Genomic DNA, 16,962 nt, shown 5'->3' on the forward strand with positions numbered 1-16,962 from the left:
GTAGTTCTTTCATCTACGGTAAGAACTAACATTGTGAATAAAGCTAAACATTTCTCCTTGGCCTGGGTACAGTAGTTAACATTCAAATTCAGCATTTGACATTTGTTACCAAACAGTACTCTCTGAGATACCACAGTCATCCCCATACTTAGCGTAGGAAATAACTATGGGAATGGTGTGATATCTGCTGCAAATGTTGATTTTTTTATGTCAAACAATGAATTTATTATGGTTAGCTCTTTGCTCAGATGATTTCTCTTGATTCTAAATAATGATCTATCAGACCAACTCCAGTGGAGATAACTGTGGATAAGATAATGAACTGAGGATCTAATTATATAGATGTGAAGTATATCACTATAGCGTGACAGTCTGACAAAGTGTTAAAGGGATGAACCTCCCAAGGTCCTGGAGAGAATTCAATGTAATTTTAGGCTTTGTTTACAATAGCGCTTTTGTCAGTGAAGCTTTTGTTGGTCAGAGGCATCGGCGCCGACTCCGTGGGTGTTCCAGGGCTGGAGCATCCACAGGGAAAAATTAGTGAGACTGCCACTATATTGGGGTGATTTAATTATGCCAGCAGCACAACTCTCTCCTGCCTGCATAGAGACCTTACAGCAGCGCAGCTGTAGTGGTACAACTGTGCCACTTTAAGGTCCGTAGTGTAGATATAGCCTTAGGTTCTCAATGTTGGCACTTATGTAGTTTGCTTGTTCACTGACAATGTGAGCTTTAGGGTAAATTATCCCCAGGACAGAGCACAGTGTGATATTTAGTAGAACAGCTGCTCATTTTCACTTGCTATGTAAACCTTTTTTCCCTAAAAATCCATTTCTCAGTCTGAACAATATTAGCATGCTAAGTAACGTAAGTGATAAGGTGGGTGAGGTAATATATTTTACTGGACCAACTTCTATTGGTGAGAGAGACAAGCTTTCAAGTTACACAGAGCTCTTCTTCAGGTCTGGAAAGGTACTCAGAGTATCACAGCTAAATACAAGATCAAACAGATTGTTTAGCACAGTGCAGGCTGTGGGTGGGAGTTTGGGTGCAGGGAGACAGAGCTGGGGCAGGCGGTTGGGGTGCAGGAGGGTCTCAGGGTGCGGGCTCTGGATGGGCACTGCTTACTTCAGGTGGCTCCCATGCGGCGGCACAGCCGGGCTAAGGCAGGGTCCCAGGCTGCCCTGGCCCCGCGCCACTCCCGGAAGCTGCCAGCATGTCCGGCAGCGGCTCCTGGGGTGGTGGGGGCAGGTGGCTCCAGGTCCACGTGCTGCTTCCGTCTGCCGGCACTGTCCACACAGCTCCCATTGGTCACAGTTCCCCATTCCCGGACAATGGGAGCTGTGGGGACGGTTCCTGCAGATGAGGGCAGCGCACGGAGATCCCCCAATTTCCCCATCCCCCCCAGGACCCTCTGTCAGACATGCTGTCCGCTTCCAGGAGCGGCAAGGAGCCAAGGCAGCCAGGAACCCTACCTTAGCCCCGCTGCATCACCAGAATGTTAGCGGCTGATCTCCCAGTTTGGCTGCAGAAGGGTTGGCAACCCTAGACTGTGATTGTGGTCGACTGTCAGAGGCTCCACGATGTACCAATCGATCACGATCTACTGGTTGGTGACCACTGGTTTAGCATAAGCTGTTAGCAGATATTCTAAGGGTCCATTCAAGGTGATGTGGCCCATTAACACCCCTGTAGTCATAGACCAAAAAGGGGGGTTAAGTAGGTTTGTTGTTGCAATAAACCATAAAATCCAGATTCTTTATTAAGACCTTGATTTTCAGTGTCAGACAAACATATGAATTTAAGCTCCCAGCTCATCTTTAGACGATGTTGTGCAGTTTCCTTTGAGGACTGATAGATAAGATATGGAGTAATCACTTTGTGAAAAGGATGTTTTTGTCTTTTATCATTTTCCTGTCTGAGTTCATAAAAGAGTTTAGTGATTGTCTGGTTTCACCCACATAGTTATTGTTGGGGATTTTAGTGCCCTGAGTGAGGTATACTGCATATTGTGATAGGCATGAGTAGGACCCATGGATCCCAAAAGGTATTTTGTTGTGGGGGTGTTGATCATTGTAGCAGTGGAATATGTCTTCAGGTTTTGCACCTGTTGTTCTGGAAGGGCTGGTGCTACTTTGAGTTGGTGTGTCCTGGTCTGTGGGGAGCATGATGAGCTTGGACATGTAAGGGGTTTGTTTGAAGGCCTGAAGAGTAAATTCAGGAAAGATTTCTTTCAGGATGGAGTTCCCATTGAGTATGGGGTTTAGATGTTTTATGATATCCCCTATGGTTTCCACGATGGGGTAGTGGGTGACAGCGAGAGCTTGGGGGTCTGTAGTTGAAGTGGATTTTATATCTGTATTGAAGCAAATTCTCTCAGGGTATTTGGGTGGCCTGTTCCCTGATGTGATCTGCTTCTCAGGTGGAGTGTCCATGTTTGGTGAAGACGTGTTAAGGTGTATATCCCAGACTTTCTGCTTGGGCATATTCTGTGGTATCTGAGGGACAGCCAGTAAACTTGCTTTTCTTACATTTTTTTTGTGTCATTCTTTTTGTTTAATACACAGCTGGGGATAAGGATGTGTCAGTAATGAAAGAATGTAGGCATCGTTCAGCAAAGCACTGAAGCACATACTTACTGTCACAGAAGTTCAACACGTGCTTAAGTGCATTGCTGACTTGGGCCATAAAGCTTGTTACCAGATGTTAATCCCACGAACTGTGAAGTAAGAAATCTACATGTTTAAACAATCCATTCTGCTTGCACATGAAATGCTCTCACACCAAGCAGTTATAAGTTCAAGTCCATCTTCCATTACATGTGAGAGGGATAAATGGAATATCTCACTAGTTGCCTGCTTGGAGAGTTAAAGTTCTTGAGTGATTGATAGAAGTCCGACAGTAACTAGTTTGAGAGATTAGGCTTCTCATTGTATCACTTGTACAAATGTTCTCCATTTGCAATAGGGTGGCAACCACCAGCAAAAGGCTCAGAAATGCCAACTGTAGTTCAGTTAAAACTTCCATTTTAAATATATTTTGTTGCACACGCGCGCACACACACACACACACACACGCACTCTCTCTCTCTCTCTCTCTCTCTTGTTGCTCCCAGGAAGGTATATGTCTAAATATCTCTTCCAAACCTAGAATAGAGGTTGGAGATTTGAAACCAAGTTCTGTTTTGATTTTTCAATTCCAGGTACTTATTCCTACGACCTGATGCAACTCTCATAAGGAAACTATCAGAGGGCAGATGAAAGTGAGAAACTGTGGTATCTATGTACTGATATTTGCTAACACCTCCTCTAGTTAGGTAGAGTTTGAGTGTAGTGATAGAAATAAGGAGTGTTTCATCGCTTGTAGATGTTGTTAGACTGGCTATTAAGAAAAAGGGGTTAAAATTTGGTTCAGTGCCCTGAGTTTCAGATTTTGTTAATGATAGTTTCCCATGATTCTGTAACATTGTTCCATCCTTCGATCCTCTTAAACTCTGAAATAGTAAACAACAGAATTACTGCATGATTATGTTCAGCCAATTGAGTCCAGATTGTCTTCTTGTAGTTAATACCCCTACCACATCCAACCCTGCAGTCCTAACTCACGAAAACTTCTCGAAGTCCAATGGATGTTTGCTTACATAAGGATTGCAGGATTTGACCAGCTATTATGATCTGATTTTACCTGAGATAAACTAACACAATCTGCTGTTGTGGGTTGGTTGGTTTGTTTGTTTTTGGTTTGTTTGTTTTGATTGGTACAGCTTTATCTCAAAAAAAAATATTTTATCTCTTTACTGTTGAACGACCTGTGATCTATGATGGTAGTGATTTTCCATAGCTTTGAAAATATGCTGTTATTTTTTATTATATTTTTAAGAAATGCTATTTTTCATATGTGTATAAAGGCACTGAAATTACCACTGCTTGAACGTATTTACAGTACTTTATAAACACAGGAAAGAAACTTTCACTGGAACACCAATAGTTCACTACTATGCAGAGATTGCTCAGTAGCCATGTTGTTCTGTAGGACTGGTCAAAAAATTTCCATCAACATTTTCTTCAATTAAAATTGGGTTTTTGACAAAATTAAAGTTTTTGATGTTTTTGTCAATAAAACAAAAATCAGTCTGAAAACTGAAAAATATTATTTTGTCATCATTGAAAAGCTTATATTTTTGCTTGGAAATTTTTGATAAAAATAAAAATAAAAATAAAAAAATCACTGAAATTTTCAGCTGGAGAAAAAACATTTTCTGACCAGCTCATAATTATAAAAAAATGCAACTATGCAATACTCTAGACATCATGGATATGTATCACTAAAGGATCATTCTTATCCTTTATCAGACTTATAAGCAACAAATATACTGTTTAGATATTCCGTTTTGGTTTAAAATGTCTAACGGCGTTTTAAAAATGCTGCAACAGTTGTAAAATTAAGGATTATTTCTTCCACTCTTGATCGCTCTTCTCAGTAAGTAGATCCACTAAAATCAAAGGGAGTCCTTGCAGAGTCTGGTATCTCTCTAAGTAACTTACAGTGGCAGAATCTGGTGTAAAATTGGCAGAAAAAATCAGCAGTTCTAATGTGAGACACTAAAGAAAGGGAACCAGGCATGTTTCTTTTTTCTGCTTTGGCTCCTTTTAAGCCACAGTAATCACACAAAAATATGATGAGAATGATTCCTTTCTATAGACTGAGTGGAAGGTAGCAATTGCTGAGCCTCATTGGATTTGAGCCAGTCTCGATAAGTCCATCCAAAACTGGATGCATATCCAAACCTAGTGAAGTCCCATCCTTATCCTCTGTCCTCCTATCCTTCTCTCTCCTGGTACCAACCCAGTCAGGCCAATTGCCTTTGTCCTTCCCCTTATCCCTGCTTCTTCTATCCCAGCCTTCCTGATCCTCTGCTCCTTCCCTCCAAGTACAGATGATTTCCTCCCCATTTCCTGGCCAAAGATTGTCACCTCTATTACCATTCTCCATTGTCCACCCAGCCTTCATGCTTCACTTTCTCCATCTCCTCTCCCTCATGCTCAGCTCTGCAGTGCACAACAGGCTTTCAGTCTCTGCTGGGCCCAGAGTGGCTCCCGTATTAAATCGTCGGTAGGATGAATAAAAGTTTTAAATCAAAACTTTTTTGATGGAAATTTGGTTTTTGATCAAACAAAAATATCAATAGAAAATGTCTGCTTTCTGCACAAAATTTCAAGGTTTGGGGGCAGGGCGGGTGTGGGGGATTGGCAAGTTTTCTGGTTTTCAGTTGAAAACTGATCAGATCTCCTTATGGGTCAGAGGCATCTCAGGACTGAATATCGCTCACCGAAGGAGGCGTAGGACCAGGAGAGATTTCAAGGCAGCAATTGGTGGAACCCCAGCAGAGCCTGCCAGGAATCTGACAGCTCCCTGGTGGAAATAGCAGCTGATGTAGGAGGCCCTGTGAGGAGTTAGAGGAGGGGAAAGAAACCTGGGGGTAGGAACAGAAAACAGTCAGAGTTTCCAAGTCTAGGTTGAAGGATCTGGCTGGGTGACTGTAGCGAACTTGGAAGGGGTCAAAGGAAGAGATAAATTTGGGTACAAAAGAGCATTGGATAGGGGTGTGAGGGCTCTTTATCAAAGATTCAGTTCAGGTTGAGAGAAGAGTTGAGATTGAAATGGGGGTGTATATTTTTCTGGTCCCATTCCCCAGCCCTAGTGGATTGGGATAGCACTGTTGCTGTGGTGGTACAAATTGTTCATGCTGATTGTAAGCACTGAGGTGCTGGTCACTTAACCAATAATGATAAAAGCCCAGGGTTTTAAAAAAACGCTCTGACATTTAATGTCAACTACCAAAAAAATGATTTGTAATTATTAATGAGTGGGAAATTAATGATCATCTGAAAGGCGAGGTTTCCAGGGCCAAGGTACAGCTGAAGGCTGGTAATCCCTATTGCTGAGGTCATTATTGCTATTGTAAATGGCAATGAAAGGGGATGGATGTTGTTTATGAGTGATGCACTTTTAATTGGTCAATACAGGGTATTTTTAGACCATAAATGCCCTCACTATGCCCCCAGTCCAAAGCCCACTGAAATAAATGTAAATCCTCTTGTTGATTCAACAGACTTTGGACTGTGCCCTATGTTAACCTGCCAGGACCCTGACTCATCTCAAGACATTCCATTTAGTTGACAATCCACTTCCTCTTTCCTCCCATATAGGTACTACATGTAAATTGCCATTGGAAGATGTGAAAGAAAGATTCAAGCTCCTTTTGTTTGCAGGAACAGAGAGGTCAGACCATCCCAACAGAGCTCCGTACTGCTGAAAATATGACTAAATTTAAAAGATTCTAATCAAGATAGAACTGAGATTAAAGTGAGTAGCACATAAGTAGTAAAACAAATATGCATTGATAATTTCATTATTTAGCATCATATTATTTAATTATTATTATTGCTGAGGTTATGTTTTATTCTTATTTAGGCAATGAGACCTTATTTAAAATGTAAAAGTGGAACACTACACTATGCAATATAATGGATGTTTAAGTGAAGTCCACTGCAATTATCCTTAAACTTTTAAATGTGATTTTAAAACCATTTAAAACTACTGTTTAGCTAGAATACTAATTTCACTAAGATATTTTTCTTGAAAGGCCAAACATAAGTTAAAGAGACACTGTCAAATGTTAGGCCAAACTATAATCTGTAGTATGTTATGAATAACCTGAGAGGTTTGTCTCTTTTTCTCTGTCTCTTTTTCTCTGTCTCTTTTTAAAATCTATCTGTTGCAAAGATTTTTTTAACTGTGTTGTTTATGTAGGGCCTAGAATAACTCTGCTGCTGCAAAACCCAGTACTGCTAACCTCAAACATTCAAAAACCTGTATCTGCCCCCTTGAAAAAAAATCATGAGATTGGCTTAGAAATCATGAGATTTGTTTAAAAAAAATAAATGCTGGGCTTTTTATTTACTTTTTCATTTTTGAGCCTTTAGGGTGCACTTAATTCATCTTTTCACACTTTTCTCTGCAAGAATGAGGGGTAGAAATTTTTTTTAAAAAATAGGAAAGCTGAGATTCTCTTGCAAAACCATGATTCCAGCAGCTGGGACTGTAAGAGAAATATTAACAACGGTAAGTGTTGGCAACACTGAAAAGCAGCCATCCAGCATCCAAAGCACAAAATTATTAATAAAACTCTTATTATCAGAGCTGTGCTGAGGTTGCCAGTTATGTTATTAATAAAGCTGAGACACAAACGAGAAATGCAGGTTTTTTTAAAAAAAAGTGTTTTCCAGTTGAAAAAAGCCAATATCCCAGAGCTTCAGCTGCACCAGCGCACCAAACTACCGGGGGCTGGTTTGCCCCTTGGTATAATGTAGAGTAGACTCTGGGCTCTTCTAAATTACTTTGTCCCTAATGGGCTGTTATTGAGTATGGCCTGTGCTCTGGCCACAGCCCCTATATCAAATGGCGATGTGGCTAGGAGGGGGTGGCAGCTCCACAACAGCCACCGGGGCAATCCCCAGCTGCTCCACTAGGGTGGCTTTGGAGCCCTTTTGATCTCTGGAGCGCTGCAGAGGCAAAGAAGAGGGCTCTGGTCCATACTTTTAAAAAAGCTATTTTTAAGCCAATACGAGGGTTTTACAAATAATGTATTTAGAAACAGGAGATTTATACAGTTAACGTTCAATGAAACATTCTGAATTAACGTTTATGGTGCGGTTTAAGCTGAACAGGAATCCAACCATGCAATCCAAAAGTCTGGAGTGTTGCTACATATCAGGCCAAGGTGCTGCGGGAAGAGGATAGTGACAACCTGTTAACCTACCTGGTTTTCCATTCATACATTAATAAATGGAGACAAAGCAGCCCCTAATGGACTATACAGCAAACAAAAAACAAAGAGTCCAGAAAGATGTAACAGGAACAGCCGTCAGTCAAGTTTCATAGGGCCCAATTCTACAAAGTACTTGCGCACGTGCTTAACTTTAAGCACATGAGTAATTTCATTGATGTTAATGGGACATCTCATGTACCTCACATTAAGCACATGCTTGTTGACGTTGGTCCTTTAAGAACTGATGATCAGCAGCAATGGAAATAAGAAAAAAGTGAGTGGCACTTTTATTACAAAGAGGGTACACATTATAGCACAGCACAAGCCAGTTACCCAACAACACAATGCCCATTACTAGGCTCAAGGATTTACACATATTTAGGTAGCAGTAGCAGTAATGTGCAGTCAGGTGGTTTTGCTGGGAGTCAGAGGATGGGATAATGATTCTCTCCCATCAGAGTTTACTCTGCATAGGGTAGAATTTAATTGTTTTTTTTTCTTTTCAAAACTTGACAGTGTTCATTTAAATTTCTATAAATGTTACTGAAAATTGGTAGATGAAAACTTGCTGACATATTGCACAAAAGAATTTAAAGCTTTGTAAAATGATGAAATTGTGAAGCTTCAATGCATGGCTTTGCTCCATTTTCAGAGTGTCTCTCACTGACATAGGGGTGTGCACATAAGTGGTTATGCTGGCAAAACTTATGTCTTTTTTTTTTTTTACACTCTTGAGCAACAAAAGTTTTGCTGACGGAAGTGCTAGTGTAGACATGGCCTATTATAGTGACGGGTTATGGAAAACCTTATTCACCATACTTATAGTTCTACCAATCCCAAAGGACAGGACACATTGCCCACCAGGTCAATGAATATTTCAGATCTCACCCAAATACACACTTACAGCTGATCCTTATTACCTACATTTAAGATTTATGAATAGAAGAAAAAGGAAAGAGTTATATATGGTTAAGAGATCAATATACATAGAAATGTGTATTAAGTCCTTAGGTCAGTTTCATAGCAGAGATGGTGAGACTGCTGATTCATAAAAGTCTTACTGGAATCAATTTAAAAGGTGATAGTCCTAGTGCAGAGTTTGTTCAAATTCTTCCATGAGAATTCCAGAGTAAACCTGGAGACCTCAGTCTTGTGGCTTAGACCTTCCCTGTCAAAGTTTAAGCAGACCTAAGATAAAAAGGATCAGGCCTTGAAGCTTCTTTTATAGTTGAAGCAAGCAAGGTGCTGACAGGTAATTCTACTACGTTTGATCTCTATTCAATGGGTCCTTTCTCAGACAATACATTAAGCAATAGCCATTCAAATTACAAAAACAGTTCATTATATCAGATAATTAAGCTGAAGACAATGTAAGTAATATTATTATTTCCTGTGGTATCTTATATATTTGATCTTGAGTCAATAGAATACAGTAATGAAGCATTAAAAGACAGGAACAGGATTTTACCATCTACAGGCTAATTAGATCACATTGTTAAACTTCTAAGAAGATATAGGTAAATGCAGACAAATACACTTCGCATTTACTCTTAATTCTAAGGCAAACATATTAAAGATTCAAGTCTGCTTAACATGGCTTTGTTTTCCATTTCAATATCCTGTTAGGTTGTTATGGGTCACACACCAGGTGACCTGTCTGTCAGTGTCACTACCATGCAATCTGTTTTTAAGCAAGAAAAACTCCTAGCCCATGTCTACACTACAGAGTTAAGTCTCCTTAAGTTACATCAACGATCATAAACCACTGTAATTACATTGCTTGTGCATGTCCACACAATGAACATGTCAGCGGAGCGCATCCACAGTTGGTGCTCTAGCACCAACAGAGAGAGCAATGCACCATGGGTAGCTATCCCTCAGTACAAATCACCACCTTCTCCCGCTAGGAGTTCTGGGAATGGGTCACAGTGCATTGTGGGGGCGGGCTCACCATCCCATCATGCAGTTTTCTCCATTCCATAATTCCAAGGGTTTCCAATTATGTTTTGTGCCATTTTTCAACTGTCCTGGTAAACTTTGTGCTTGCCATCTCTGCCTGAAAGCATGGATCCTGCACTGCTCTCCAGTCTTGTGATGAGAGTTATGAACATGAGCAGCTGATGCTGCAGTATTTCATGAGCTGCAAATCTGAACAGGAATTTGTGGTGCCTGCCCTGCTGTATGCCATAGAAAGAAACAATTCAAGATTGATGTTAGCATTCACAGCAGCTGCACAAGGTGGACCGTTGCTGTTGGACTCGGGAAACAAGCACCGAGTGGTGGGTTCAGATTGTGATGCATGTATGGGATGATGAGCAATGGCGGTAGAACTTTTGTATGCACAAAATCATCTTCCTTGATTTCTATGCAGCACTCACTCCCACCTGCGGTGCAAGAACACCAAAATGAGAGCTGCCCCAACAGTGGAAAAGCATGTGGCAATCGCTGTGTGGAATCTGGCAGCTCCAAACTGCTACCAGTGAGTCACAAATCAGTTTGGAGTTGGGAAGTCCACCATGGGTGTTGCGGTGATGCAAGTGTGCAGGGCCATTAATCGCGTCCTGCTATGAAGCACTGTGATTCTGGACAATGTGCGGGAAATAGTGGATGGCTTTGCAGCAATGAGATTCCTTAGCTGCAGCAGGGTGACAGATGGCACGCATATCCCAATTTTGGCCCCAGACCATCTTGCAGTGGAATACATCAACAGAAAGGGATACTTCTCTATGGTATTGCTGGTGCTGGTGGATCACTGGAGTCATTTCACTGACATCAAGGCGGGGTGGTCAGGCAAGGTGAATGATGCGCGCATCTTCAGGAACACTGGCCTATATAGAAAGCTGCATGCAAGGACTGTTTTTCCAGACCAGAAGATTCCAAGAGGGGATGTGGACATGCCCATAATGATCCCTGGGGAAACCCAGCCTACCCCTTACTCCTGTGGCTCATGAGTTGCCACTGAGGATGGCATGCAGCTCCTTGTAGAAGCTGCATGTTTTCAGTGTCACACCAGAGCGACGGTTGGCCTCCCTTGCCTTCTGGTACACCTGCCTCAGCTCCTTGATCTTAGCACGGCACCAGGGCTGCCCAGAGGCGGGGGGCAAGTGGGGCAATTTGCCCCAGGCACTGGGCCCCGCAGGGGCCCCCACAAGAGTTTTTCGGGGGCCCTGGAGTGGGGTCCTTCACTCACTCTGGTGGCCCTGGAAAACTCTTGCGGGGCCTGGGCCCCCCAAGCTTCTTCCACTCTGGGTCTTTGGCGGCAGGGGGGTGGAAGGACCCCCCGCCACCGAATTACCACCGAGCGGGCCCCACCGCCGAAGTGCCGGATCTTCGACGGCCGGGGGGCTCCTGCCACAGGTCTTTGGGGTACATCGGCGGCGGGTCCCGGAGCGGAAGGACCCCCCCCGCCGCCGAATTACTGCCGAAGCGGGGGCCTTCCACCACCGAAGACCCCAGGCCCCCTGAATCCTCTGGGCGGCCCTGCACGGCGCTGCTGCATGTCTCTTTCGGGCCCCTTCTCCAACATGCCATGAGCAATCTGCTCATAGGTATCAAAATTCCTGAGGCTGGATCAGAGCTGTGACTGCACAGCATCCTCTCCCCACAGACCCAACAGATCCAGTAATTCCAGTGTACTCTAGCATGTTTGCTGCGGAAAGCCGGCAAGGTCAGCTGGGAAGGTGCAATGTGGGCTGTCCACACCGAGCAAACAGGCGATGGAATTTTAAAATTTCTCAGCGCTTTAAAGAGAGAGGGGTGCATTCCTGTGCACCTGGCTGCAGGGCAGCGGAGTAGAAGCTGCTTACGAGAGCGGTGATGGTGGCCATTGTGGGACACCTCCTGGAGACCACTTAAGGCGAAATAAGCAAGTGCAGTGTCTACCCTAATACTGTATCACTCTTTGTCACAAAAAGCTCGATGTCACTCACTAAGGTGGTTTTATGTCAGCATAGCACAAGAGTTAAATCGGCGGAAGGAACATTGTTGTGTGTACACCTCCACTGTTTTGTCGACGAAACGTGACTTTTGTCGCCAAAACTGTGTAGTGTAGACAGGGCCTTAGCAACTGAGGCTTGCCTGTATTGTGCCAATAAAGTAACAGGGTGACCTTCACCCCCTGTGCAGATGCAGAAGCGGTGTATAGACTTTGTGCTGGCTTTCTGCACAGAGGTGAATTTAACCCACAATGAGTTGCATTGACTTCAGACTAAATACAATAAGACACAAAAGTAAAATTTGTAATAAGCAAATTATTATTGGGGGGTCTAGTCTTTGTTAGATCAATTAAAAGACTAAATAGCCCTGGGCCATAATCAGCATTCATCAACTCCTGGGCAAACCTAGTTGATGGAAAATACAAAGGTGTACTCGAGGTCAGAAACTGGCCCACTGGGCCAAGTTCCTCTCCGGTATTTTTCCATTGTTTTAAGTGTTCTGACCCATTGTTTTTAATTTCCCCTTTTGGCTTCTGTGGTCAGAAGTAGGAGAAAAGTGATGTAGGCCAAGATTTTGAAACTTGGATGCCTAAAGTTAGCCTCTTAGGATAAGTCTACACAGCCCGTGGAAATGAGCCTCTGAGCCTGGGTCGACAGACTTCGGCTTGCAGGGCTCATGCCACAGTGCTAAAAATAGCTATGCAGACATGGCAGTTTGGGATGGAGCTGCAGGGTGAAGCCCATGAGAGAAGCAAACAGCAGTCATGATGCAGAGAGCTGAAACTACACCACCAAGCGTATACATGATATTGGTCTAATTCTGCCCTTGTGTGTGCACACAACTCACTGTGTCCCCTGTAAATGATGCTGCATTTGGTCCATCGGGTGGAAACATGTTTCTTTCTGTAATACCACATTTTAAGCAGCCCAGAGCCTACAGATATTTTTAATTATTCTTTCTTTCCTATTTTGTTTCATCACACAAAATTCAGTGCACCAAATCCTACTCAGAGATCTTATCTGTTCTGTTAAATCCAGTGAAGCTACCCAAGATTTCTTTTGCTGTAACTGAGAGCAGAATCTAGCTCATAGTTCTTACTGTCTTTATTCCGTCAAAAGCCCCAGTGAAATCAATTGAGCATTCTGGCTGACTGACACTTGGAGATATGGCACTTTTACTACAAAATGTGATGGATAGGTGCTAGGCAGGGAAGTTTTTCTAGACTTTTGCATCCAAATTATGGCAAAGTCACTGTCACGCTGTCTGGAGTGGCTCATGACCATAAGTGTCAATGTCAGGGCAGACTGTCAAAAACAGGGCAGATACCTCAAACTGGTCCTATATTCTCTAAGTAGATTTCACCAACTGAGGGCAAGTCTACACTTAAAATGCTGCACTGATGCATCAGCTTTAATGAAGAGGGTCTAATCCTCTTCCATGCGAGGCAGTATGTTGGCAGCACTTAGGTTGGTATAACTGTAGTACTCGGGGGTGTGGATTTTCACACCCCCTCAGAGACGTAGTTATACCAAAGTAATGCTGTGTAGACCTGCCCTCAGTAACAAATGTGAACTCCTGGATCGCTATGAGAGTCTCATCAAGGAGTCACAGACAGTCCCCTTTGACTCTCCAGTCTATCTTGCCTCCTGGGCAAACTGAATTTAGTGAAAAATTGTCACTTACACCAAAAATCACACAATACTCAGGTTGCTTCCAGGCCCAAGAGACCAGTCACTTACCTCAGATCATTTGGAACCCTAGATCTTACATCCATGGGCAGTGGGTATAAAAGGCCAGAGGAGGCTTAGCCTACCCAAAAAAGGGCAGCCATGCGGGGGGAAATACTGCGGATGCAGTGCAGAGGCACGCCGGCCAGATGTCGCCTTTGGAGCACCAAAAGCGAAGCTCCATAGAAATGTGAGGGGGCTGTGTTCTGCCCCTCCCTCATTCTGCCTCTCCCCGCCACTCTGCCTCTCCCCTCAAGGCCTCTCCCATCCTCCACTGGCTCCTCTCTGTTCCCTCCCCCCATCATTCACCTAAGGCAGGAAATAGTATTTCCAAGGTGTGATACGGCCATTAACCAGTCCTTTATGTTACGATGGTCCTTGATGGCCCGTCTGATTTTGACAGTTCTTCTGGATAGGCTGGAGGGAAACACTCTTCCCATCTGGGTTCACAAGTTTAGAGCAAAGATTTTCAAGTTAAAAAGCAAAACTTACATATTCCCTTACAGCATAGAATACAGCCATTACAAATAAGATGAATGTATGCAGCAACTTACAAATATATTATAAACACTGTGGAAGCCAGTAAATAATTAACAAGGTTTTGAAGAGATCTTAATGAATGTTAGTTAGCATGAGTTAGGTTAACTGTGACCCTGGTGACGTGAGGAAGCAAGATAATGTAAGACAGAGTGAATTGTGTGAAAGTTATTACGACCTTGCAATGTGCAGTCTTGCAGTCTTGTTTTTCTAGTGAGATAGCAGAAAGCTTATGTATAAACAAAATGTATTTGTTGTTTTTTACTGTCTGTATTATTGCTAGAAATTGTCTGTAAAAGGTATAAAGGCTTGCTGTGATTGTTTTACCAGTTGAGAGACCTGTCCAGGACCCTGTGTCCTATGGCACTCTCTCCCTCCATTGTAATTACTGGAGAAATAATAAAGTATTTGATTTTGCTGCATCCAAACAAAAAGTGAGAACTGAGTTTTTCTTCGACAATTTGGGGGCTCGTCCGGGATGGCAACGCCCACGGACCCACAGACAACTACTACGGATCATTCCCCTTCGAACCCCATGGCGCCACATGAGAGGTATGAGACCTTTTGAAATCTCTATTGGGGTATCAGAGGAGGACTTTCCGTGAGGACGTCTGTCTCTCTGTTGGGCTCACGCCATCTGAACTTATTGACTGTGCAGCAGGATCAGATGCAAAGTGGTATTGGGGAGAGGCCCCAATAAGGTTAGTTTATTGCAGTACTGGGAACTGCTGAGTTGGCCAAGGAAATGCATAAGGTAATGCATAAGGTAATATATTCTTATAACAGTTTTACCTATTATGAGTAACATTAACACATAAGTGAACTGGTCTGGTCTCCAGTAGGAGTTTCTCAGTTCATAGCTAATACCAGCTGCCTGGGCAAGAGCTGACACCTGGCCTGCCTGCATTACTATCACGTAGCCTAGAATCTAGTTGTCCTATTTCTGTATAGCGCATCAGGCTATCATAGCTTCAAAATCTTCTGATGAGAATATGAAAATATCCAAAAAGTGACTCATAGGCAAAGTAGCATGACCAGGTCACAACCTTTCTGTATGAGAAACCGTGAGAAAATTCAGATTAGGTTTCAGAACACTCAAAAAGCTTCACATATCAATTAACTCAGGAACATTGTTCACCAAATACAACACAGCAAAGAAGCCATTATTTCTATAAAGGAGACTTGAGACTTCAATGGGCTGACAAAAAAGTAATACTGAAAGTGACCTGCAACCAGGTTGGGGTATTTTGAAGTTCAGTCTTTCACTTTTTTCCCACACTGGGGGATATGTGAAGAACAGTGGTGAAGAGCTAATCGGTGCCTCATGGGTAATTATCTATGTAGTTTGCTCTGCTGGTGTAGATTTTTTTGAGTGGCAGATGCTAATATGGTTTTCTTGCTGTTTGAGAAGTGTGTGCACTGTCTATCATACATCAAGATTCCACTGCTTTAGCCAAAGCCTGAACTCACTGTGGTTCTTACAGCTGAGCTAAAAAGGCAGGGCAAGCAGCACTCTGCTCACAAGGTGAGTCCTAGGAGCTGCTGGCTGGAGCTGGAGCTGGAACCCGTGTCAGAGAAGGCCATTTGTCCTGGACATCAACTCAGTGCGTAAGGTTTGCTCATTTACTGTTCAGGGCTAAGGATTAAGAAGGCAGCTTGCAGGGGAAGTAAAACTTTAACAGAACTTTTTTTTAAAAAAGCAAGCAGAAGATCAATGCTATGAGATTGGTCATTCCGCTTTGCACATTTCTGTCCCTGCCCTGAGATAGGTGAGTTTGCAAGGGGGACTTACGAAAAAAATGCTTGAAATGATTGTGGTTGTTAAATAAAATCCCAACAACCAGATGATTAGAATGTGTTTACCAATTATATTGTATAGAACAACTTTAATATACAAACCCACAGAAAGGGCTGTATACAGTAGTTCAAAAATTTGTTGATTACTGGTTTTATTGTATGCTCTAGTCAGGGGCGGCTCTAGCCATTTCACCACCCCAAACACGGCGGCACGCCGTGGGGGGCGCTCTTCTGGTCGCTGGTCCCGCGGCTCCGGTGGACCTCCCGCTGACATGCCTCCACTGAAGCCGAGGGACCAGCGGACCCTCTGCAGGCACGCCAGCGGGAGGTCCACAGGAGCCGCCTGCCGCCCTCCCGGCAACCGGCAGAGCACCCCCCGCGGCATGCCGCCCCAAGCACACGCTTGGCGTGCTGGGGCCTGGAGCCACCCCTGGCTCTGGTGCAAGATCTTCTCTTCAATTAGACATGATCTAAGGATTTATTTTCCATAACATGCATTGCTCTCTTATGTACTAAAAGTAATCAGTCTATTAATGTTCCTTTCATGCTGTTTCTCCTCGTTTTAGGGCTCCATCCAGCAAAGTGCTGAGCACTCCAGCACGGTGCTGAGCACAATCAATGCCAGTGCTGCCAACTCTCATGATTTTGTCACGAGTCTCATGATAATTATTATTTTCCTTAAAGCACCAGCTCCTGGAGCCAAGTGATTATGTGCTGATTTCAGCCTTCATTTTTAAAGAAAAAGTAAGTTTCTAGCTCTTGTGGCTGTGGAGAAAGCATCAAAATGTGACCTAAAGGCTCAAAAAGCAGAAGGCAAGCAAAAAAGAACACCAAATCTGTTATTGTTACATAATCTTGTTATTTTAAAGCCAATCTCATTATTTTTGGTGAGCTGGACTCATGATTTTTGAACATTTGGGGTTGGCAATACTGCAATGATCACTGAAATGTGTGATTGTTCAGGGCACACAGAATCTCACAGGATTGCTCAGCGCCTTGTAAGGCCAATCATTTCGATAAAGAGCAATTTTGTTGTTTCTACTTTCAATATGGGGCTTTATCGTCAAAGTCCTCTATGCATTAGCCCTGTCTTAGCTCTCCCTTTAGGACTTTTGCTTGCCATTTACTTTTAAC

General features: G+C 43.2%; 1 protein-coding gene across 17 annotated transcripts in view; it reads left to right on the forward strand.

The window, feature by feature from the left end:
* FYCO1 (FYVE and coiled-coil domain autophagy adaptor 1) overlaps window positions 1-16,962 on the forward strand; it is a 221,008-nt gene that overhangs the window by 165,561 nt on the left and 38,485 nt on the right. For 9 of the 17 annotated variants that reach the window (XR_005593566.1, XR_005593563.1, XR_005593557.1 and 6 more), the window contains 2 exons: window positions 3,203-3,316; window positions 6,210-6,366. Coding sequence is in view for 1 of the 17 variants with exons in the window: in XM_039522238.1 (XP_039378172.1) it covers window positions 3,203-3,260 (58 nt within the window). In the remaining 16 variants the exon portion in view is untranslated. Of the gene's footprint in view, window positions 1-3,202; window positions 3,698-6,209; window positions 6,367-6,813; window positions 6,859-16,512; window positions 16,573-16,962 lie in introns of those variants that run through there. The other 8 variants (XR_005593571.1, XR_005593572.1, XR_005593558.1 and 5 more) reach the window with 7 other exon arrangements.

The sequence above is a fragment of the Mauremys reevesii genome, linkage group 2 (assembly GCF_016161935.1).
Source record: "Mauremys reevesii isolate NIE-2019 linkage group 2, ASM1616193v1, whole genome shotgun sequence".
Taxonomy (NCBI): Eukaryota; Metazoa; Chordata; order Testudines; family Geoemydidae; genus Mauremys; species Mauremys reevesii.